At 39.2% G+C, this 25,141-nt stretch overlaps 1 protein-coding gene across 2 annotated transcripts in view; it reads left to right on the top strand.

Moving 5' to 3' along the window:
* Positions 1 to 25,141, top strand: part of trim33 (tripartite motif containing 33) — a 33,089-nt gene that overhangs the window by 3,760 nt on the left and 4,188 nt on the right. The window contains exons 2-18 of one of the 2 annotated variants that reach the window (XM_085344281.1): positions 4,138 to 4,256; positions 8,280 to 8,433; positions 8,798 to 8,930; positions 10,129 to 10,245; positions 10,361 to 10,475; positions 11,033 to 11,179; positions 11,748 to 11,865; positions 12,072 to 12,343; positions 12,738 to 12,932; positions 15,876 to 15,932; positions 16,130 to 16,330; positions 18,661 to 18,790; positions 19,062 to 19,125; positions 20,534 to 20,687; positions 20,870 to 21,300; positions 21,644 to 21,755; positions 21,833 to 21,907. In XM_085344281.1, coding sequence (XP_085200407.1) covers positions 4,138 to 4,256; positions 8,280 to 8,433; positions 8,798 to 8,930; positions 10,129 to 10,245; positions 10,361 to 10,475; positions 11,033 to 11,179; positions 11,748 to 11,865; positions 12,072 to 12,343; positions 12,738 to 12,932; positions 15,876 to 15,932; positions 16,130 to 16,330; positions 18,661 to 18,790; positions 19,062 to 19,125; positions 20,534 to 20,687; positions 20,870 to 21,300; positions 21,644 to 21,755; positions 21,833 to 21,907 — 2,594 coding nt within the window. The remainder of the gene's footprint in view (positions 1 to 4,137; positions 4,257 to 8,279; positions 8,434 to 8,797; positions 8,931 to 10,128; positions 10,246 to 10,360; positions 10,476 to 11,032; positions 11,180 to 11,747; positions 11,866 to 12,071; positions 12,344 to 12,737; positions 12,933 to 15,875; positions 15,933 to 16,129; positions 16,331 to 18,660; positions 18,791 to 19,061; positions 19,126 to 20,533; positions 20,688 to 20,869; positions 21,301 to 21,643; positions 21,756 to 21,832; positions 21,908 to 25,141) is intronic. The other variant, XM_085344282.1, reaches the window with a different exon arrangement.

The raw sequence follows: 25,141 nt of genomic DNA on the forward strand, positions 1-25,141 counted from the left end.
ATACCTTTGTCCATAGAGTGTATAACTAAACCAATCACTTTCCTGTCAGTCTACGCTAGACAAGTGTTGTATTTCTTGCTTCATCCAAAAGACCTTACAAGTTATACTCATATAATTCTTCATTTATCTTTAGCTATGTGAGCACAGTTTTATCTCTTACAATACCTGTCACCAAGCTCTTTTTTTTTTTTTTTTTCTTGAGTCATTTTTAATATCACATTGTCTAAGTTCTGTTTTTAGGAGTGACCCTAATATTGCCTTCTGTATCACATGGCCTCTCACTCATCAGGGAATATACTGTTGTTCAGTGGGACTTCTATATTTTCAGTCTTGAATGTTCCTTTTGTGACTCTAGCTGCCACACTCAGTCATACCTGGGCTGGTGTTTAGGAAAACAAAGCAGGGTTGCTTCCCCTTGTTAACATATGGTGCCTTTTAGACCTTGTGTTAAGAAAAGGTTTTATAGCATGTGGAGGAAGTGCCCCCCCCCCCCCCCCCCCCACACACACACACACACACACACACACACACACACACACACACACACACAAATTTCTGTGTCTGTGCATTGGAGGAACTAGGAATGGTTACAGTTCTTAGAACCCTTTTTGTTAGGGGGAGGTCCTATTTTAGCTCCTTCTGCTGTCTTTCTGCTGGAGGAACAGGAGGAACTATTGAGAGATTTAAGTGCATGTTCAGTGGTGCAGTATAGGCACGTCTCAGAGTGACGACTGTCACTTTAAGAGGTGCATCCTGTAAAAAGTTTCTTAGTAACCAGATTTTAATCATTGATTCATGTGATATTAATATATAAAACATTACAAATGTCCCCTCAGCCCCAGTTACAGCACTGAGCCAGGTTCAGTGATGGATAATAAACTCTCTGCTCTCAGTGGTTACAGGGAAAATTCTTACTACTACAACCAAATATTTTATAAACTTTGAGGTTATTACATTGCATCAAAACAGTTTTTTAAAGAGATCAAAGCTGAAGAGGGTTTTTTGTTGTTGTAGTGGTTTTTTTTATTTATTGATTTTTATTGATTTTTAGTTTTATTTTTATTTTTATTTTTTTAGTGTTCATCTGTGAGTCCGTCAAGAATACAGTTTTCCTCTTTTTTCCACTCACTTTCAAATTTTGTCTGATGGTAGATGCCAATAAGAGCGTGAGCTAATTTAAATTGGGTCAAGATCACACCAAATGTGAAAATTGGTTAAATTTCTTACCCAGTGTTCTTGATGGATCGCCTTCAAACTTCACAAGAATATACTAAGCCTTGGGGGACATGAGTATCTAGGTTAGCTAAGGATTTGACCTTAATTGTCTGCGCAGAAGGTCAAAGTTGAACTTGAAAGAAAATTTCAAGAAACCATATTAAGTAATCAGTAAACTATCTCATATGAAAGGTCATGCAGAATCTGTATGAATCAGTTGTCTATTGTTATCACAGTGATTTGTTAAGATCTGCTCTTTTTGTGCGCAGGGTTACCCATAGGGCCTGATTCATGAATATGACTATTTTTACATTTAGCAGGCTGACATCAGTGTATTGTAATAAAAGCGTGTTGTTATAAAAACGTCATAAAACATCAAAGTTTTAATTTAGGCATTGCTTTTTAGGGGTAGTTATGCTGTCCAAACACTCTTGTATGTAGAGGTTACAGTATATGCAGGGGTAGAGATTTTAAAAGTTCAGAATCGGTGGTACAAGATATTGTTAAATGACAAAACTTGCTTAAAACAGATCACCTTGTTTTTACAAGTTTAACTGTAGCTGTAGTAAATTACGCATACAGGAAGAAAACAGATGCTTCCAGTCTGATACAGTTAACCTAAACATAAAGTTTCAAAATCTATTATGAATTTGTTATTATAATAACAATAGTAATAAGTGTCAACACCAGTTTGCTTAATGGTGAGGTTGGTTTCATTCAAAGCAATGGGTAAAAGAAAAGAGTAATTGGTTTGGCATGTCTTCTTCTTATTTTATTTCCGAAGTCACATTCACTAATGTGGGGAAAGTTAATAGATAAGTATGCTGATGAATTCATTCATTCATTCTTGTGTCTGAACCTTTATACTTCTTATTTATAATGTTGGCTGTAATAGCTGTTGTAATTTATTATGAATTTTTTTCACACATGAACATAAGACAAGTTTGGGAGAATCAGATTGGGATAGTATCCACAGTTTTCCTCTCTCATATCCAGCACAAAGCAAGAAAGTCTGGTCTGTTTCAAATGTGGTCACACATTACTGGAAATACTCGGTTTAGGTGAGTGAGCTGCCTGGATACAGCTTTAAAGAGGCAGGACACAGGATGGTGGCTGTGCTGGAGTGTTGTCTCATATCAATACAGACTATGTACTAGTTAGCTGGCAAACCCAGTAATGAGACCCAATAATTTCAGACATTTGCATTTCAGACCCTTGTTGGGTAAATTGACCTGAACTATATTTGTGTCTGTAGGTGTTTGGCTCTCCAGAGTGATGGATGCAGCCAATGCAAATGTGCTTGAGTGCAGTCTTCAAAATAAATAACACAAAATAAACAACCAGGAAAAACGATGATGGCAAAGTTCATATTAAAGAGGTCCAAAATGCCAAAAGTCACATATCAGAAAGTGGTTACAGTGGACTGTGTTTTTTCTTGCTCGGTTTCATTTCACTGCAAAGAAGTTCTTGGTGCATTATGACTTCTCTGTTGCTCTTCTGAGCAAAACCACAAGACGAGCCAACATTAAAAGTTGTTCCAAAATATTTTTTTTAACACTGCCCCCTGCTGACAGTGCACATGTAGACGATGCTCTCTGCATGGCACCATTGCCAAAACATGCTAGCACCTGCAGTCTGACAGAGGGTCAGGGCTGCAGTACAGTTGTGAACTGTGCTGTAGTGGTTCTTGCAGATGTAATTACTGAAATATCCAAAAGTAGCTGACGGTGTTACTGAGTAATGCTTTATCTGATGTACAAAGTTAGATGTGGACTTTTAAGCTCAGCTTTGCTTCATACCCAGACTTAATCTTCTTGGTATGGATCTGTTTTGCCTGGATCACTTGTGGTTAACCTGTTGTTGTCTACTAATGCAAGTTACTTCTGCAGGATAATTTTGGATTTGGATAATTAATTTAATTAGTTGAATCAACCTGTGTGTGTTTTAGCATGCTGTAGCTTTATTTTCCCCTCGCATTTTCTTTTTCTTTTTCTTTTCTTTTTTTTTTTTGACAGAGAGCCCTGTCCAGTTTAAAATAAGCTTCTACTTGTTTATGCATATATAGAGTTGTGGAGCTGAGGTCCAGTTCAAAGTGACATCAGTGTGGTGCATTTGTTTTTGTGTGTGTACTTTTGTGTATGGTTGTGTGGGTTTCTCAACACAGTTCTAGTCCATCTGTTCTCACAACCAATCACACAACAACTCATGCAGCTGGAGCTCACACAAACCGGCCGTATGCTGTTCAAGTCAGTGTAGACCAGCTCAAACCGGTTTACACTGGTTATACCTCAGCTGGCTTGAGGGAGGGTGGGGGGATTTATAGGTTTATGAGGTAGAGGAGGGGTATTCTGTTACACCAATTAATTTTAAGTTTCATTTTGTGACTAATATTAGATTTAGAAATTGTGTGGGAAAGTGCTGAACTAATTATTTGTTGGCATCTGATTATAGCAGTAATTCCATTAACAAAACCAGATAAAATGATTAAGTGGAACAGTCGTTGTTTTCTGGCCATGTGATTTAATATGCTAATAAAATGCCAAGAATGATGAGATTGAATCTTCTGCAGACAAGCACTAAATCAATTAGCTTCCATGAATAGGCATGGATGTTCCAGTGTGCCAAGAATTCATAATAACAACAGGAATTCACCTAAAAGAAATTATAAGACAGTCTGCTGAAGGACGGTTATTATTCCCTTTTATTTGAAACAGGACTTTTCTTAGCTTAATAAGCCAGGTCATAAATTGGATATGGGCCTGTCCTTGATGGTGACTGCTGCTTTGGCTTGTTTCCATTTTTTTTTCCTAAATATCAGCCAGTATCACTTGTTTTGCTTAAGACCTGATCTGCAGTCCAGTGTTTGAACGTTTGACTTTCTTTGACCCCAGTCTCTCCTTGTTTTCTCTCTTCTGTCTTTAGTTAATGTCATGCGGTGTTCGGTTTGCCACCAGGACTACAAGCAAAGTGATATTATTGACAACTACTTTGTCAAAGATACTACAGAGGCCACCAGCACATCAGATGAAAAAGCTGCACAGGTATGTAGACATGGTTGGTTTGTTTGTATTTGGACCAGTGCTTGAAGACTTTTGTCTGCTGTTTGGCAAGATCTCAACTGAGGTTGAAATTTTTAATTTCTTTAAAATAATCTCAAAAAGGATCCAGTCCTTTTTGTTGTGAACATATAAAAACTGAAAATTACATCACGCACATACAGTAACACTAACTCAAGTGAGTTGGTAAACATGGATAATATAGACTCATTACACATTACTCATTAATGGGTTGTATCTCAGACCCATATTCAACATGTTATATTTTGCTCATTCTGTGCCACAAGTTCGTCTGAGTAAGAATACATATTCAACAACTAGTTAAAAACTTTCATCTGATTATGCAGAGTTGCCTTTGTTACACCAACTCATTCCTGTTGTCTGCATTTGGATAAACAAAATAACAGAAATAACTCAGTATCGTTCAACCATTTTCACATCCACCACAGGTTCCACTGTCCCATTGCCTATGAATCGTGATTCAAAAGTTATCCATAGGCAGCCATTTGCCACTGCAGCAATAATTTGGGCCAACTAGTTACAGATTTCTTCCTTTTGCAGGTCCCTCCTATCCGACCTATTACCCATGTTGTCACAGTCGCACGTCATGCCCCTCACTGTCCCAAGTACAGTCCTCCTTCACGCACTATACTGGATGCACATATTCAGTTTTTCGTGTATGAAAATGTTCGATCTTTTTCTAAGCTGCAGTTTCTAAACACAGTTGCTCATTGATGTTTATCAATAAATAGTTGGAAATGTCACATAAGTAGCTGTAAACAGTCCTGAGGTGGCTGCCAAGCAACAGTCACACAGATCAAGACGTGCACTGTTTAAGAGTTGCAACTTTAAATCTCCAGGCTAGCATATCCACTTCAGGTTGCTGTCATTTACCAAAATCAGATGAGTTCATCTGATTGCTGTTGTGCAGTAAATGGCATGGCTTTAAAAAATTCTTGTGACTAGAAGGATAGTTAAGGTTCATTCAAGTTGTATACATTGACACTAGGGCTGTTCGATATGACAATATTAAACATCTATTGTTTCATATTATACGCTATTGTTTATTTTGTGGTGTCGCAAAATTCACTGTTTACAGCAATATTTTTTCATCATTTTGATGGTCACTGTAGTGGCTATATTAATTTATCAAAGTTCTCTCTTTCTCTTATATTTAAAATAACCACACTATGGACAGATACGTGACTGTTTTATGCGTCTGTTTTCACAATAAAGCTCATGATCCTGTTGAGATTTTTCCAAATAAACTGAAATGATGACAAAATACAATATTCTCAAACATCAAATTTCAGGACAAATTACCTCAAATAAAAACATGAAGTAACTATAAATGGCACTTATAGTCACCATGAGAATACCAGCATGGCCAGTAATGATGAGGAAGAACCGGGTAGCTCCAAACAGAAGGACCAGTCAAAACAAATCGAGAACCTTATTTCCAAATGAGGGGCTACCTCTGTAGCATGGACATGGTTTGGTAATGAAAAGTCTGACACGGACCAGAAAACTGTACTATGCAAATGATGCCACAAACCGGTCCCCACCACAGACTCAAACACGGCAAACTTCTTCAACCACCTACGAAAGTATCAGTTGAAAGAGCATGGAGAGAGTTTACGAATGAGAAGCAAAAAAGAGCTATCAGGTGGTAAAAAAATAAACCTTAGACTCAAATGTTAGAACAAGCTTTTCCCCGCAACACGCCGTGTAATAAATTCTCACAAAGAAAATGGCGGCCGTTAGAACTTACGTCTAAAAATATATAGTTTCATGCATCGGTCAAAACACTCAACTCCAGGAACATGACACCCAGCTGAAAACACAAGTCAAGATGCCGAAGATTCACTGAATTTACAGAAAATGTGAAATCTTTATGATATATATCATTATCGGGATAAGAAATGTTTATATGGGGATATGAGATTTTGGTCATATTGCACAGCCCTAATTGACACCTGTTCTTCTGGTTCTAGTTAATGTTCAACCGTCTGTTACCCACTATGGTGATTTTTTTTTTTCTTTTCTTTTTTGTTTTTGTTTTTCAAACCAGTTTTTGTGAGACAGTAAACCTGTTCCTGAAGAACTGTGGGCTGCGATGGTACCTTCTAGTATGCTTTTATTTTAAATCCTTTGTGAATGTTCATCTGCTTTAGCACTTATCCAATTTGGGGTTGTAAGTGGGGGAGCTTGAACTTGTCCCAGCTGGCACTGGGTGTGAGGCGGGATTTACCCTAGAGAGGTTATCAGTCTATCACATCACTAATAGAGAGAGATCATTCAATCATCCATGCTCACATTCACACTTGCAACCATTTCAGAATCTCCAGTTAACTTAACACACGTGTTTTTGGACGGTGGCAAGAAATTCGAGGAAAGCCAAGCAGGCACAGGGAGAACATGCAAACTCCACACTGTGACCTGTGACATGATAAAAGCCAAGTAAAAACACCAAGGCTCCTTTCAGAAGCTTTATCTTTAGATGTTAGGGAAGTTGTAAATATCAGCTGGATTTTAAATTTCCCCTACCAGGGTCCAGTTTTTCAAAAGTAATCTGGTAGTATTAATCCAATCAGACAGGATCAAATCCTGAAATCTAGTTCAAAGGAACAACAGGATCATGTAATCAGATAGGATCAGGTGACCCAGCTAATTTTTTTTAATCCATATCAAATCTCTAGTTTGAACAGGATAATGATTATTGTGATCCAGAATATCAAGGATTACCATAATCCCTGATTCAGACTGGATTACAATGGAAAAAATAAACCAAAGTCAAAATCAAAAGGTTGTCAAGAAAGAAAACTAGAACTCTTAAACAGTGTTACAAGACTGTCAAACTGATACATGTCCTTTAAATGCAAAATTTAAAGGACACCTACACAGCCCCCCCCCCCAAAAAATAATAATTTTTTTTTTACATAAAATTTCTTTTAGCAATATTACACCATGCTACATGTTGTTCTCCTCAATATTTTCAACTTGTCATGATATAAATACAATAATTCAAAGTAGATGCGTTCAAGTTAAAGTACTTGTAATCTGGGTTTGGTAATATTTAAAAGTCCGTACATGAATCAGAATGATCCTATTTAGTTCTTGTTTAAAACTGGCAAGTGACAAAACTGAGGCGCATTACATGATCTGTGGAAGTGCAAACAGCTTACCAAAACGAGGTAATTTTTATCTGGATTATACCTTTTCAGGTTCTAATTTCACTCCGGCTTTCCATCCTCGTGCCGTTAAAAACATATGAAAATGGCATTAGTTCAGTCTCCCAAAACAAGTCTTGAAGAGTCATTTAGATTCTTCAAACAGGAATTTTGCCAGTATCTTAATGTGGAAGACTTAGTTAGTTGTAATCATATTATTTTAATTTTCAGTTATTTGTCAAAACAAATGAGTATCTTTCAGTGATGACACAAAATTGACTACCAGATCATCCTTAAAACTTAAAAATGCAGATTTATGTTGCAGTGAAGAAGCTGAATATTGTTTGAATTCATTGGTTTTCTTTTACTGCTGCAAGTAAAACCACACTCCTGCACCTCGTGACCCACTAAAATGACCCACAACATTTCAGAATTAAATACCCCAACACCTTTTAGAGTTGTGTATAATTCACACTTTTCCAAGATTAAACCTTCACTTATTTTTAATGTTAGTGTTAGAAAAATAAATTGTAAACTATTGTCAGTTTTAACAAGTTACCTACAAAACAGAGTTACTGTGAGAATAATTCTGTATTAATATATCTTTGGTGTATTTGCGCCATAGAGCGAGAATTTGATAGTTCATGCTTTGTCAAAATATGTTTTATAATGGTGGATTATTACTTTTTTTTCCTTTTTTTTTTGGTAGCACAAAATGTTACATTGTCCCAAAAATGGTGTTTAAAAAAAAAAAAAGAAGACTAGATTATGATGTTGGTATGATATCACCACATTTTGATACTTTGTTTTAGGTGCTAATTGGTGTTGTCTTTCCAAGGTGTGCACAAGTTGTGAGGACAATGCAGGAACTATAGGGTTTTGTGTGGAGTGTGGAGAGTGGCTGTGTAAAACCTGTGTGGAGGCCCACCAGAGGGTGAAAATCACAAAGGACCACAAAATTCGTACAAAGGAGGATGCTGATGCTGCGTCTGGTAAGACTCCGACTCTTACAGTGAAGTTTTGGCTGCTACTTAGTGAGGCTAACATTACAAAAGACTGAACAAGGCAAACAGTAGTTGACATGCAGTGTCTGTGGTAAAGCTGATTGGTTGTTGCCATGGTAATAGTGCTGCAGATCTCATGGATTCGATGGAACCCCTCAGGCTGGAGAGAGGATCCAATCTCTAGTTTTCTTATAGCTTCTGTCTTATTTTCTCTTTCTTTGCAGTCTTGTTTGATCTTCCATTGACTTGTGTTGTTTTGTTTGTTTTTTTTCCTTGTGGTCATTTTCACTCCTTGCCAGTATCACTATTTTCCTGAGTGTTCATGATGTCTTCTTCTGGTGTGTATTTACAGAGTCTGTCAGCACCTCAGAACAGAGGCCCGTTTTTTGCCCCATCCACAAGCAGGAGCCACTGAAGCTTTTCTGTGAGACATGTGACACTTTAACCTGTAGGGACTGCCAGCTGCTGGAGCACAAGGAGCACAGGTAGCTCAGCATGCACATGCCTTTTTCATCTGTCAGCTGCTTGTCTTTCAGCTTTCTTATGTGGTAAAGTGTCTCTATCTTGTGTGACTAATTGCACAGTGTGTTTTTGTTTTTACCCCAATAATCCTAACATTGGGCTACTGCAGTAACCCAGCACACTAAGGTTTAAGAATGATTGCCTACTTTGCTGGCAGCCACTGGTGTCTGGGCATTTTGCACCTCTTTCATATTGACACACCAAATTTAATGTACATACTGCCATGAGGCTTTAAAATGTTTTGTTTACAGGTTAGCAGGTTAGGATTCAGTAGTAATATAATGAGAATATTGTTTTTGTATCAAATTATGCTTATCAGTTTCAATTATTCCAAAGAGAGACTCACCTTTAGGAACATCAACCCTTTTTTCCATTATCTGCACAAAACTAATAAATCGTCTGCCCTCTAATTGAAAGTTGTTTGCAACTTGATGGTATCAAAGTCTATCTAGAACAACCGTTCCCACTCAGCAGCTATCTTAGCAACCCCCCAGGTATTTATCTACACACTTATTTTGAAGCAACTGTGAAAATGAATGAGGAGCGATACTTTTAATGTCAGTGGTCATAAAACAGGACATGAAAACAGGAATAGAATAACTTAATTAATAAATTAATTTTCCCCACAAGGGGAAATCCAAGCATGTGTAGCATGCTCCCCAAAGCTGGTGCCAGGAGTCCAGCAGTCCACCTAAACAAAGGGCTCTTATACTTAAACATATACAGAGTAGGTGTCCCTCCTATACCATAAATCAGTAAGAGAAGGTACGACCTCTCTCATGACCTTAGGATGTGTGTGCATGCCAGAACCCTGTGGAAGGCACACACAGTCTTTGCAGACTACTAAGGATCAGACATCCTATCAATATGCAATTGATTATATAACTCTAAGCATGTATGAGTATATATTTCTAAGCATAAATGACAATCCACAATATAAAACAGTCAGCGTCTCTGGCTTCTTCTGATGAGCTCTGAGCACATGTCTTGCTAATTCACTTTAAGGGTGCAATAAGCCAAGAAGAACGACAAGTAAACATGGTTCATGGTGATTCAACCTGCCATGAACCCTTATTTTGTGCGTGTATGATTTGGTGTTCTTTGAGTACTGTGTCATTTGTTCTTATATTTTTTTTCCTGATGTTATCTTTCAACTCCCAGGTACCAGTTTCTGGAAGAGGCTTTCCAGAACCATAAAAGCATCATTGAGACCACTATGGCCAAATTACAGGAAAAGAAGAACTTTGTCCATTATTCTGTCTCTCAGGTGCAAAGCAGGTGCGACTTTTTCATAACCAGTGCTACCTGTTGACACAGTTGGGGGATGTATATACTTCTGGCTGGTATTTCTATGTAAATCATTTGTGTCCTCTTTTTGCTTACCTTAACCCAGGTTAAAAGAACTTAATGAGACACACAGGAAGGTGGAGCATGAGATCAAAATTGCAGTTTTTACTCTTATAAATGAAATCAACAAAAAGGGCAAGTCTCTGCTGCAGCAGTTGGAGGTAAGAGAATATTAGTGGAAGCTAGTCTGGATCAGAACTTAATAATTTGCTGCAAATTCATAATTGGTTTGGTGGAATGGATTGAAATTACAGCAGCAGTACTTGAACGAATTTATGAGAGCTCAGGCTGTGCCAGGCGACTCACTGTAACAGCGCTGAAACATAGTAATTTCACTGAAATTGCACAGTTAAAGACGTGTGGTTGGCAAAAGGCTTTTCGAGAGTTTTTATGTCTGGAGCCCGGCTCATAGATGCAAGCATTTTGTTAGCGGAACCTTTTTCACATTGTGTTTCTACACTTCATGTATTGTGCCTATTTTCTTATTTATTTTTTTTTGCTATTTTCTGTTAAACTCTACCGCAGTAACCCAGGCAACCTGCAGGGATTGTTAGATTTTAATCTAATCAAATCTAAGGATCTAATCCTTTTCCATGCATGTGCTTTATTTTTGCCTTGAGGGAGATTTGGCTTGATCATGACTTATTCATTCAGCTGGAGTGTTTAGACTCTTTGAGTAGCAATTTCTTAACCAATATAATCTCTCTTTTTGTCTTAGAGTGTGACCAAAGAACGCAGTATGAGGCTTGTGGCTCAGCATAAAGACACTACCCAACTGGCACAACAGATTCATCATGTGCTCAACTTCTGCCACTGGGCCATCACTACTGGCAGCAGCACAGCACTGCTCTACAGCAAGAGGCTGGTATGTTTCTCAAGGGCTCCAGATGATCAGCAGTGGAGATGGTGGAGCTAACTGTATGGCCTGAACAAAGCAGACTTGAAAAAGCATTGGATTTGGCTTTAAGCGGATGCCAAAGCCCCGTACATCCAAAGAATCATACTATATAAAGTGTTTGATCTTCTTTTAATGAATATTTTAGTCACATGACCTAATGATCGTGATCACGTGTGAATTGCAATTAATATAAGGAGGTATGGTAGCTTGTATGTTAGTGTTTTTATTGCCTGTGGTTCTATGTAATGGAGCAATTTAAGAAGAGTATTTTTGTCCCTGTTGTACCCTGCTGGCCAAGCTATATTGATATAGTTGCAAAATTAATCCCCTTGTATGTGGATGGATGGCTCTGCCATGTGAATTTAACCGCCTACCACAAGATAGCCAGCAAATGTGATAATTGAGATAAATTTGTTGTGGGATTGTTGAGTAATGCTCCCAAAGGGCCTGCTGATAAACATAATATTTGTTGCTTGCTTAGCCAGGCTCTGTAACTGAAGAACATTATTCTCTGTGTGTGCATGAATGCATGCAGATCCTGTATCAGCTACGCCAGCTCTTCAAAGTTAGACTGGAGCCAGCACCCCAGGCCAACGGAGTTGTGCGCTTCTTCTGTGACCCCACCTTCTGGGCCAAAAATGTGGTTAATCTAGGTGAGAGAAATGTATACCCAAATTATACCTCATCAACTACCATGTCAGTGCATTAAGTATTGATTTGTTCTAGTGAATATTTCGTCTAATGTTCTTACAAGCTGTTTATTTCTACGTGACAGACACTGCTCTAAGTAAATAAAGGGATCGTTTATTCCGTGTGCTTCTTTAAATTCAGCTCACTGGCCTCCATCCTCTTGTTTTAGGTAATTTGGTTATTGAGAAACCACCTCCACCTGCACAGCCGCCCGGCGCCGTGATGGTAAGCGGACCACCTATATCCCCAGTTCAAGGTCTCCCCAGCAAACACCCAGGACAGATCAACCTGGCACAACTCAGACTGCAACACATGCAGCAGGCAGCTTATGCACACCAGAAGCAGCAGCACCAACAACAACAGCAGCAACACCAGCAGCAAATACAGCAACAGATGCGCATTGCATCCAGGCAGGCTGGCCCATCCATGGTTCAGCAGCAGGTATGAAATCATTCCCAGCTAAGGGGCCATTTTGGAATAAACTGTAAATCTAGTGTAGCAAAAAATAATGTGTTACTAAACCTCTGTGTCAGCAGTGTGGATGGATGCTGCAATACCTCTTAAATACTTTTATTGGCTTCAAATCTGGCAAAAAACATTTACTTAGACAAAAAAGTTCAGTGAGACTTAATTTAAAAACATGTTTCCTGTTGGGAATAAGTAGAATTCTAGAAGTTTGAGAAGCTGTAGTAGTTGAAGTGTCTCCGTAGAATAAATGATTGAAGTGATTGCCATATGAGCATTAATCATCATCATTGACATGTCTCTGGCGACCATGTTTGCTAGAACAGGAGTCGAATATGTCTGTATGGTTTCTGTTTTTGTTTTCCACCAGCCCCCAAGACTCATCAGTATGCAGCAGATACCACGAGGGCCTGGGGGTATGAATGGGGGGCCGGGCCCCCCATTGTACCCTTCCTCACACCATATGCGTCTACCTGGCCCATCGCCGGGTCGAATGCCCACCAGTCAGCCGAGACATAATGGACAGCAGTATCCTACGATGATGCAGCCGCAGCTACAGAGACAGGTCAGTACAAAACACACTCTAGTTTCACTACATGGAAATAGCTGAACAGGTGTAATTTTATTATGTAAGGCACATTTAGATTAATTTATTAAATGTGACTGGTAAACAGCTGTTTGACCAAAAATGCCATTCTTAATACCGTTCGTGTATAGATAGAGCAAGGCTGATATTAAGCAGCCTGATAGCTGACTTAAGAAAGTAGTTTGAACAATATCCAGTATATTATTTGGGGGGGAGCCCCTGCAAGGACATGACAGGAGTGGCATCCAGTGTGCTCTGCTGTTGCAACCTATCTACCAGGTGGTCAGGTCTGCTTGCCTGAGCATCTAATAAATTGGAGTGTGTGTATGTAGTGTAGGAGTGCAAGTAAGAAAGTCTAGTATTAAAGAAATAAAGGCATTTTTGAGGTTAATAATTTTTAATATTCTCAAACATTATTAACCTCACCGTTTTTTCTACAAGACACTATCAGGACTTCCTAAACAATACAATTATGGGTGTTTGTCCAGATTCAACCTTTTACCAAAGAAAACATCAGCCCCACCTTTATCAGTCTGAGTTTAGACTGATCTTGATGGGTGTCTTTGTACCTCTGATTCGTTAAGCTAATGGGTTATTGTTGTCACCCTGGCGGGTCTGCCTCATGAACTCCCAAGTTAGTTAATGTGATAACTCCAGAACGAAATGACATATGAGTTTCAAATTGATGCCAAAGGTGTATCTACTAAAAATCTCTGACTAGTTTGAATATCATTGACCTGGGCCTCTAGATCAGCGAGTCACCAAATCTCATGAATGCAATAACTTGAGAACAAGATGACGTAAGATTTTGAAGTTCATAGAAGTCTGAGGGGTACCACTGGCAACCGCCAGTATTTTTGTAAAAGTCATTGATTCATAGATGGATATTCATTTTAAATTAACAGCCGATGGTGCAGCCGTCTATCTTCACTCTTCTAATAGTAGCATGGTTAAATTACATCATTTAATCAAAGCTGAAGTTCAATTTGCAGTATGTGCAAGAAGAAACTGAATTAGAAAAATGTAACTACCATTTTCATGTAAGAATATAAAATATTAATAATCTAATTACACTGCAATATCCACTGATCACATTACATAGAAATCTCTTCATTTTTATGTCACCCACTAATATAAAAATGGACATAATTTCACAGATGCTACTTCTTTTTTTTTATTGTGGGGCAAACAAAAGTTTCTGTAATCTATCAAATTATATGCAAGCCATATAGAAAATAAGGATAATATCTGTGAATGTCAGATTTTTATTTTTATTTTTTGTATAATCATCATTTAACCAGATGAGCCCAAAGAGAGCGGACCACTTTTTCCTTTTCTCTTTTTGAATCCAAATTCACTTCATCCCTTTCTTGCATTCCTACTTCAATGGTTTCAGACACCAGACTTGATATATTGTGTACTTGGCCGATTTGTGATGTGATGACACCTTTTAGTCATGCAGTTAACACTGGAAACAAGATTGAAGTCTCAGCAAAGGTTCCTGTGAGGGAAACGGGCTGTTAGATGTGTATTTTCTGCCATCTGCTTTCATGTATGACTGTAACAGAATCACTAAAGCTTATCTGGGTGAATAGTGGCGTTAATTTAAGAAATGTAAACTCTGTAAATGTTAAGGTTTTAGCAAAATTCAAAAGCAAGTGTTGTGTATATATGTGTGCACTATTAAATGTAATATTTATTTTCTTTTTTTGCTAAAATGCATAACGTATTTTATAGAAGCACAAGGAATTCACCTTCAGGAGAAAATTGACATTTATTTTCGTCAATTTTCGTTAATTAAAAGATTATTGTCTCCTAAAAATAAGAAATCTGCTGTTGGATATAAAGCCCTACATAAATACTTATTTAGTTGTGAGTAGAGATGCTGGATTGTGACCAAAATCGTGGTTATTGTGGTCGATGTTAAGACCATGAATAAGTAAGGCAATTATTGAGTCTCTTCTTTGACTTTGGCTTTAAGAGATGCTACTAGTGTAGCATTGTGGTTAGCACTTTGAGTTTTCATGTTCTCCTTGTGTCAATTTGGGTTTCCTCTGCGCACTCATGCTTCCTCCCACATGCATATTAGGTTAATTGGCGATTCTAAATTGCAGTAGGTGTGATGTGAGTAAAAGATCACCTGTCCCTCTGTATTAGCTTGTCACAGACCTGTCCAGCGTGTACCCTGCCTCTCTACCTGCAGCCTCCCTGCAATGAACAATGAGCAATGAACTGCTCTTTAACAGTAGATTTCCTTGAACTGAAAATAAAATTGAATATAAAAATATAAATAATAAAACTCAAAGCCTGTAAATTGAATTCTATATGATGCATGCATTGCAGGGTATAACTGGGTTTTTAAAGAAGGTTGAAAAGCCACTGTTAAAGGAAAGGAACACGTTAGATTTTTAACAGATACACATGTAAAAACCTTTTCTTGTAAATTTAACAGTCTTATTCATTCAGAAAAGCAGCGAAACATTTTTTTTGTCCTGAAATGAATGCAGTTAATTGATTTTTAGAATAATTAAGCCAGGGTTATTATATAAAGTCCATTTAAAACTGTTTGTCATTCAGGTTTTAATTTCAAATTTAGCTGTGCTATTATGGAAAAATGAATTTTTAAATTCAATTTTCTACACACAAATGATAATTAAATTTGATGAAGTATAACATCCAAACACACCATTAATGATTCCTTGAAAAGGAAATCTGAAACTGTTGTTCCAGAGAAGGCTGCAAAGGACTTCCTCAGCTCTGCTTAACACTACCTCTCCAGTGTATCTGTACACATTAATTTTCTTGAATACCATTTACTGTATAAAATACCATTTACAATATAAAAATGTACATTTGCTGCCTGCATGCACGACTAGGTAAGAGAAGCTCCACTATATCCAGCCCCTTTTTCTTTGTGTCCAGATGTCTATAGAATCTGAGATGAGCCACCAAAGGTTTCGTTTCTTACTACAATCAGGGGTTTGGCACTTTTTTCTTACTTTGTCATTAATTTGTCTTGTGCAGCATGTGTGGTCATTCAAATGCATGATGATGCAGCAATGTTGTTTGCACAACAAAGATTTCTTTTTTTCTTATTTAAACCTCAGTGAGTGACCTGCTTCCCTCCTCTCCTCCCTCCTTTTCCTCTATACTTTCCCTTCTCTTTTTCCATGTAGCATTCTAATCCAGGGCATGCAGGACCTTTTCCGGTTGCATCCCTGCATAATGCCAATCCCACGAGTCCCACCAGTGCTAGTATGGCCGGCGCCCACGCACACCGTAGCCCTGTAAACCCTGCCATGGGTCCTATTGAGCTCATCCCATCCGTCACCAATCCCGAGAACCTGCCCTGCGTACCTGAGATCCCTCCCATTCAGGTAAGCACATTTTATTGTTGTTCAGTTTTCAAAATAAAGTTGATTAACAATCAACATTTCTTTACATTACATTTCATTACATTGTTTTTTTTTTTTTAATCAGTATAAATTATATAAAATGTGTTAACTCCATCCATCCATCCATCCATCCATCCATCCATCCATCTTCATCCGCTTTATCCGAGGCCGGGTCGCGGGGGCAGCAGCCTAAGCAAAGAGGCCCAGACCGCTCTCTCCCCAGCCACCTCCTCCAGCTTATCCGGGGGAATACCAAGGCGTTCCCAGGCCAGCCGAGAGATATAATCTCTCCAGCGTGTCCTGGGTCTGCCCCGGGGCCTCCTCCCGGTGGGACATGCCTGGAACACCTCACCCAGGAGGCGCCCAGGGGGCATCCTTGTCAGATGCCCGAACCACCTCAGCTGGCTCCTTTCGATGTGGAGCAGCAGCTGCTCTACTCCGAGCCCCTCCCGGATGGCCGAACTTCTCACCCTATCTCTAAGGGAGAGGCCAGCCACCCTTCGGAGGAAGCTCATTTCTGCCGCTTGTATCCGCGATCTCGTTCTTTCGGTCACTACCCACAGCTCGTGGCCATAGGTGAGGGTAGGGACGTAGATCGACCGGTAAATTGAGAGCTTCGCTTTTACACTCAGCTCTCTCTTCACCACGACGGACCGGTGCAGCATCCGCATTACTGCAGCTGCAGCCCCAATCCGTCTGTCGATCTCCGGCTCCCTTCTCCCATCACTCGTGAACAAGACCCCGAGATACTTGAACTCCTCCACTTGGGGCAGGAACTCATCCCCGACCCGGAGTGGGCACTCCACCCTTTTCCGGCTGAGAACCATGGCCTCAGATTTGGAGGTGCTGATCCTCATTCCCGCTGCTTCACACTCTGCTGCGAACCGTTCCAGTGCGAGCTGGAGGCCCTCACCCGATGAAGCCAACAGAACCACATCATCCGCAAAAATCAGAGATGAGATTCTGAGGCCACCGAAGCGAAAGCCCTCCGCCACTTGGCTGCGCCTAGAAATCCTGTCCATAAAAATTATAAACAGAACCGGAGACAAAGGGCAGCCCTGGCGGAGCCCAGGAACGGGAACGAGTCCGACTTATTGCCGGCAATGCGAACCAAGCTCTTGCAACGGTCGTATAGGGATCGAATGGCCCGTAGCAATGGGCCAGACACCCCATACTCCCGCAACACCTCCCACAGGACACCCCGAGGGACACGGTCGAATGCCTTCTCCAAGCCCACAAAACACATGTAGACTGGTTGGGCAAACTCCCATGCACCCTCGAGTATCCTCGAGAGGATAAAGAGCTGGTCCAGTGTTCCACGACCAGGACGAAAACCGCATTGTTCCTCCTGTATCCGAGGTTCGACTAACGGACGAACTCTCCTTTCCAGCACCCTGGCATAGACTTTCCCAGGGAGGCTGAGGAGTGTGTGTTAACTCTTTGTTAGGAAATTGTGTATCGCAGCACTAAAAAAAACGCAAATAGTTGCGCAATAAATATTAAAATGTATAAAGTTTGTATATGTTGTTTTCTGGTTGTATAATTGTTAGAGTGAATTGTTAAATGTTGTCATTTTTATGCTTACCATCTCTACATTGTTTTAACTCTGTGATGAAAGGAATTCATTCACCCAGATTCTCGAGGTTCTGGGCGGGGGCTGTAGTGTTTTATCACAGGCACATCCTATCTGGAAGATCTGTTTCTTGTGATGTTGCTTCCTGCTTTTATGACCCTTTTGGTCAGCAGGAGGTATCACACACACACACACGCACACAGATGTTTACACATACACACGCATAGTGCCTTGTCTTTGTAACCATTTGGGGGTTTTACGTGGGTGGTGCTTTTGCTGTGATGTGTATTGTGTGAACTGTTTTCCCAATAAAAGGCAGCAAGCGGAGGCCATCGTTGGGGTCATTTTGTGGTAGACGCCAACGAGGCCTCCCTTGCAAGTACATCGATCGATCGCTGACTGTTTTGTTTTCTTCATGATGAATAAGTCTCTAAACCAGCGGGGCTTGTGGAAACACAGACCCAACAATAATCACTAGCACTGAAAGATGTTTAATATCTGTGAAGCTTAGATTAAAAAAACTCATAAATTAGATATTTGAAAACATGATGAGCAATGTGTGAATTTGTATAGTTACATAAAATGTGTCATGTGACCAGGAATGGTAAAGTTAGTTGCGATTACATGTGTCTGTAGCTGGTGGTGTTTACCTTGGTTGGATATCACTATTTCATTATTTGTTTATTTTTATTTTTGGCCTCTTCACTAACTTTTCTCTATCGCTCTACTTTTTTTGTAGTTGGAGGATGCAGGTACCAACTACCTTGGAGACCTTATGTATCGCGGGATCACAGCCAGCAAGCTTCAGCTGGGTTCAGTGGACATGAACCCCTCACCCGGACTATCCACACACTCTCCTGGATCTTCAGGTATCCGCATGTCTTTTTAAAATATCATTTAATGTTTTATTTGTAACGTTGTTGCAGTTTTAAATCACATACAGTCTATGGGATATTCGGGCGGCATTAATAGCTTTGGATTTTTAGCCTTTGATCTAAATGACACTGATTTTTTTTTTCTTCTTCTTCTTTCTTTTCTTTCCCTGCTTAAGTGCTGTGTACATGTTGAAGAGCTTTAATGTGTACCCAGAGAAAGAGGTGATCATGGATGTTTTGTTCCTTGTTTCATTTATGTCTGCAGGTGTGTCTAATTCCCATACGCCAGCACGGCCTTCCAGCAACTCCAGCACAGGCAGCAGGGGCAGGTAAGACAACATAAGTCAAAATTTTATTAGCAAGGAGAAAGGATTTACAAGTGTTTCCATGACCTTTAGCATAGTGTTGGGTCCATAATAATGTAAAATTTTTCATTTATATCATTTACATCTGTAGCGATAATATAATCATATAAGATCTACAATATGAATATATTGTGGTATTATTTTAATATTGAAAGAACTGTGTGGGAAAATGCTTTTTATATGTGCAGTAATCAGCTCAAAAGTAATTGGACTAATCGACACTAAACCGGTCCAGCTTAGGTACAAAAAGGGGTCGTTTAGATTAAGATTGAATCCTGATGCTGTGAGGAGCTTAAGTAAAAATCTGCTGTGGATGTATTGACTATTGTTTCTGTTTTATGGCAACATCATTCACTCAGGAGAAAATGTCCTGATAAAATGGGTGTGATAAATTGCATTGTAAAGAAAATGACTGAACAGAACAGTCAACAATGCTTGATGAGTTGTTGTTTGTACAAAGATGTGAAGTAGAATTGTGGATTTTGGCTGATGCAATAAAAAAGCTACCTCTGTAAAAATGATGGACAAAGAAAACTGTGGAGGATAAATAGCAACTACTCTTTGTACCATCTCATCTTTCAAGATAAGCGGTGTTTCTGTTATAGTTTGGGCAATCAGTGGAAATGCTCGCACACTGATGATTTTAGTGCCGATGGAGGCAACAGGATGAATGCACAGGATGAGTGTACAGGAGTCTGCTGTGTGCTGAGATTCAGACAAATGTATTAAAACTAATTGAAGGACTCTTTAGCATCTTTGAAATGCTGACAACACAACCACATTAAAACAAATACATCTTACTGGCTGATTTAGTCACCTGTTGAAAGTCTGAGCTGCACTCAACTTGATATAAGATGATGCTCCTATCAGAGCATCACCAGAAAACAAATAGTGTCTCCTTTCAGGAAGTCTTTGCTTCTCCTAGGCAAGATGTATTAAAGGTGCTCTATTTCACAGTGTTTTCACTGTTAAATGTGATGTTAAATTTGGCAACTGTAATTTTAATCTTTGCTATGTTATTTACATCTTAACATGAGAACTGTATGTGGTCTGGAACGGGAGTCAGACAACTTTGCATTTTCCTTCTTGTATCTCCATTCTTCTGATTCAGAAATCGTGCGTTTTTGTTCTGCATTTATTAATAGAAAGGTTTGTTTGGACAGAGAAAATAAGAGTGCAGAACAAATAAAAGTTATTTCAAATGAAATAACCCTCTCTAGCCTATCTATTTAAAAATAATGCTTTACAAAAACGACTGGGTCAGAACAAAATTCATGTTCTTTTCCAGTTATGCAGGTTTATTCATAATAAGTCAATTATATATATAAATGAGGAAGCATGATAAAATTTGGTTTGTTTTTATCTGTTTCAGCTGTAGTTCTGCAGGAAGGGGAGGGCCAGGAGGTGGAGCAGCAGTGGAGCAGGTGACGGTGAAGCAGGAGCCTGGTACAGATGACAGCTATAGCTGTCCAGCTTCTTCTCTGAAGACAGAGCGGGGGAAAGATGCTGGAAGGAGTGCCTGCATGGTATGATATATACAGTTGTAATGTGATAATATCATATTGCAGTACAGCACTGCAAATTCAACAGAAAAGTGATATGATAACACTGTTGACAAAGCTGTATTTAGTTAGAGTAGTGTCTTTATTTTGTCAAATATTGTCGTTTTGCATTAAAACACTGCTTTGTGTGTGCTTTTCCCCTGAAGATGAGCAGTCCAGAGAACAGCCCCCATCCTGTAGTGGGAGCTGTATCTGCAGGCCAAGACGCTCTCAAGGCTCTAGGCGAGCGCATCAAAACGGAACCTCAGTCTGAGACACCTTGTTCTGGACTCAATGACTCCAGTACAGCCGCGTCATCTTCTTCCACAACCACAATGACCTCCACTACCTCGTCAGCCACAGAGAGCAGCAGCACCACGACAGTCGCTCCACTCACTAATGGAAACTCAAATAAGGGGGGAGAAACCAAAAGGAGTGAGGCTTCTACTGGAACCGGGAATGTTGAAGGGAAAGAGGATGACCCAAATGAAGACTGGTGTGCTGTTTGTATCAATGGCGGTGATCTGCTGTGCTGTGACCGGTGCCCCAAAGTGTTTCACATGAAATGCCATGTACCCACCATAAAAATATTTCCAAAGTAAGTGATTACAATGGAGTTTTATTTTATTTTATTGATTGGACGTCCCCTAAAAAAAGATTACAGATCTCCCAAATGCTTTAGATTAAAATCTTATTTTTACAAGGTCACTCTGTGAAACATAGATGCAATAAAACTTCAAAAGCACAATAAATTAAAATAAAAAGTAGTTGGGTGGATTTCAGGAAGTCACAGATGCAACAGAAAAAAGAAAGACATTAGTAATATAATAGCCGAATAATAGTCACAGGCTGTGATACCAGCAGACGCGTTGATCTCTTTAAACCCCCAAACACACTTCCATGCGATTCTGAATGTGCTGTGTGTTATTTGTGTGTCACAGGGGCGACTTTCTCTGCACGTTTTGTCGGAGTATAACCAACCCTGAAATAGAGTACTGTGATGATAGCAGGAAGGGCAAAGGAGAGCCGGGCCTGAGTGCTGAGGACCAAAGGGTCAGTAAAACAACCACAGTAATCCACATTGATGTGACTGATACAAGGCAACTAATTCTCTCTTCTTACGTCCTCAGAAATGTGAACGCCTCCTGCTGTACATCTTCTGTCATGAGCTCAGCGTGGGCTTTAGGGAACCTGTTCCTAGCTCTGTAAGTAGCACTGTGTCAGCTGTGCTGCACCACCATTGCTGCTGTGAAGATTCTACTTCCTTGTGTTGTTAGCAAAATTTAATTGTTCCTCATTTCGTGTGTTGTTTGACATTAACTCCTGTATTTTCTGTTTTTCTTCCAAAATTAATAAATGTCCAATTATATGGGCTCAAAATGTGGTCATAAATATTTTGTACTTGTAAATCGGTTTTGTACTTGTAAAAAAGATTTGTATGTGAAAAAAAAATTTGTGTGTGTGTAAAAAAGATTTGTATGTGTAAAAAAGATTTGTGTGTGGACTTAGCCAAAAAAACCCTGCAAGTTACAACTACGAATTTTGACCCTATTTTTCTTCCTTTCATCTGATTGGTGAATGTCATGTCAATCACAAATGTAACAATCCAATCAGAGAACAGATGGGTTTGGCTGTCGGAGGGGCGCTTTTTTTGAACTGCAGGTCTTTGAAGGGAATAAATGCCCTTTTACATGCCAACCCAGCGTTTTCCTTCATCACCACGAAGGAAAAAAGTGTGGTCGTCCGAGTTTGGTGATTTTTGTGTCACAGGACTACGTGTTTAATACAGGGACTTCCACAGCCTTTTCAACAGCGCTGCGGACCGCGGGGTGGGGGCGGGCAGTGTTTTGGAAATGACAGTCTTCATTACAAAGCTTTCTTCGTTATGAATTAGCATACATGTTTTTATTGAACATTTAAAGAACTAGCAAAAAAACACCACAAACTATTGTAGTTCACATAAAGTCAGAGATAAAAACGACAAGGAGCAGGTGCATCTAGCACAGGTAGAGCTGCTGCAAAAACTCACAGAGCTCAGCAGCCAGCAGCAAATTCTGGATCCTTTGCCTTTAGTTAGCAGTTAGCATTAGCAGCACATCCTGCGTCCGATGTGAAAGGACTTTTATGCTGCGCGCTGTGACTCACAGCAATGGTCCCGGGTCAGCCCTGGCGTTGTGTTAAACTAATCCTAAAGTAATAATGTATTTCTAACCACTGATATACCACAACTTTTTCCTTTCAACAGCTGCTGAAAGTAAGGGGACCTAACTGCTATCGGATATTTATATAGAGATTACCCTTCAAGGACCTGCAGTTCAAAAAAGTGCCCCTCCGACAGCCAAACCCATCTGTTCTCTGATTGGATTGTTTAATTTGTGATTGACATGACATTGACCAATCAGCTTAAAGGAAGAAAAATAGGGTCAAAATTCGTAGTTGTAACTTGCAGGGTTTTTTTGGGCTAAGTCCACACACAAATCTTTTTTACACATACAAATCTTTTTTACACATACAAATCTTTTTTACGCACGCACAAATCTTTTTTACGCACGCACAAATCTTTTTTACGCACGCACAAATCTTTTTTACGCACGCACAAATCTTTTTTACGCACGCACAAATTTTTTTTACAAATACAAATCTTTTTTTACGCACGCACAATTTTTTTTTTTTTTACACATACAAATCTTTTTTACAAGTACAAAACCGATTTACAAGTACAAAATATTTATGACCACATTTTGAGCCCATACGATTACTGTAGAACTGACGGTAGCTTGTGGTCTCAGTGGATACACTTACCCCACTTTTTTGCTTAAAATTTTTTTTTCTTACAATTTTTTTCTGATGTATTGAAAAATTTCTGTTCTTGTCAGGCTCTTATTACCACATATAGAACCACCTTTTATATTTTTAACTGATTCTTCGGGAGGGATCTTCCTGTGTTCTGGTGGTTTGCAGCACATGCCAATGTGACCACAGCATTTATATGTCCCAGCCACCTGCCTTTTGCAGGTCTTCCTCTTTGCTTTCGCCTCACATTTCTTACCTGTCCTTACTGTCAAGCTGCAAATACAGGCAGAAATGCTGAAAGAAAAAGTTTAACATTTTAAAAGTGAAGTGGTATTTTGATTTTCATGGCCAGAGGCCATCTAAAAACTGAGGTTGTCCTCTCATTGCTCTTTCTTGTCCTTAGAAATTTAGAAATTTAGAAGTTACGACACTAGGTCCAAAGGGTAGGATCTCCTGTGACAGATATCAAAATCCACACAAGTTTGTGTAAAGTAATGTATTTGTACCGTATTATTTCACATGTTCTTTGTAGGGCTGAACGATTATGGAAAATAATCTAATTGCGATTTTTTTGCCCCAATATTGCGATTGCGATGCGATATGCGATTATTTTTTAAGGTCTTTGTCTTCTGTATTATTAAACAAAGACAAGCAATACATCATATAGTATGGCCAATACTATATTACATTAATTTTAAACTGTTCTTTCATGGAAGACAGACCTCTGTTATGATGACATGAGGTGATGCATGAATTGATGACTGACATTTTTATTTAACTTCTTCAATCACAACAGTATATTTGAACATACACAATAGTTTATTTTTAGCTTACAAACATCTGAGCATAAAGTGCTGACAAGGAACCCTGGTGTAAACATTAAAATGAAAGTCAGTACAATGTGCAGATTGCAGAAATATACATAAACAAAATCAGTGGCTTTACCACACTCAGTTTTTCGACATCTGTGAACTACTAGACAGTCATTCAATTAAAAAATAATATTAAATAAATAAAACTAATAAATAAAAAATACACACATCTTACTGATCTCTGCAGTCAGTAACATTACACATAAAGTGCAAACATAATAGCAATTGTATAAACACACACACAAACACGCCTTTAAAGTTTAAAGGCGTGAAATTGGACGGTCTAGCCTTCTGAATCAGAAGGCTAGTTCTGATTAGCGTCACCGCTGTCTCGGTGGAGTTTAATAAACTCGGCCGTCTGCTTCTTGCTATCTAAAATATAACCAGACACTGGTGTAAATTCTCGACTGTCTCATACTTCTGTTTAATAAGTTTTCTGTTTGACGTTTAGTCAGCTGTGTGAAAACCAAGGAGGAACCCACCCGGGGGATTAATAAAGTTTTATTTTATCTAATCTAATAACTTTAATCTCAGCCAAACCGATTTACTCACGAACAAACAAAACACTGAAAAAAGCCCAACAATAACATTTTTAGGTTGTCTAAGTGACTTATATATTACGTTTAACCCGAGCAGCGAAACTCCGCGGTGATCTGAAAATGATGTGCCGGGAGTTGTGCCGTTCTCGGCCGCATCAGTAACCCTCGAGCTCCCGGCTAGCTGTCGAGCTGGTGGGTAGCAGACGCCTCTGAAAACGTCGAAGCACTTTTGCAA

This window comes from Diplotaxodon limnothrissa, linkage group LG20, assembly GCF_057381915.1.
Source record: "Diplotaxodon limnothrissa isolate DT_005_m linkage group LG20, D_limnothrissa_male_GT1.1, whole genome shotgun sequence".
In the NCBI taxonomy this organism is placed as follows: domain Eukaryota; kingdom Metazoa; phylum Chordata; class Actinopteri; order Cichliformes; family Cichlidae; genus Diplotaxodon; species Diplotaxodon limnothrissa.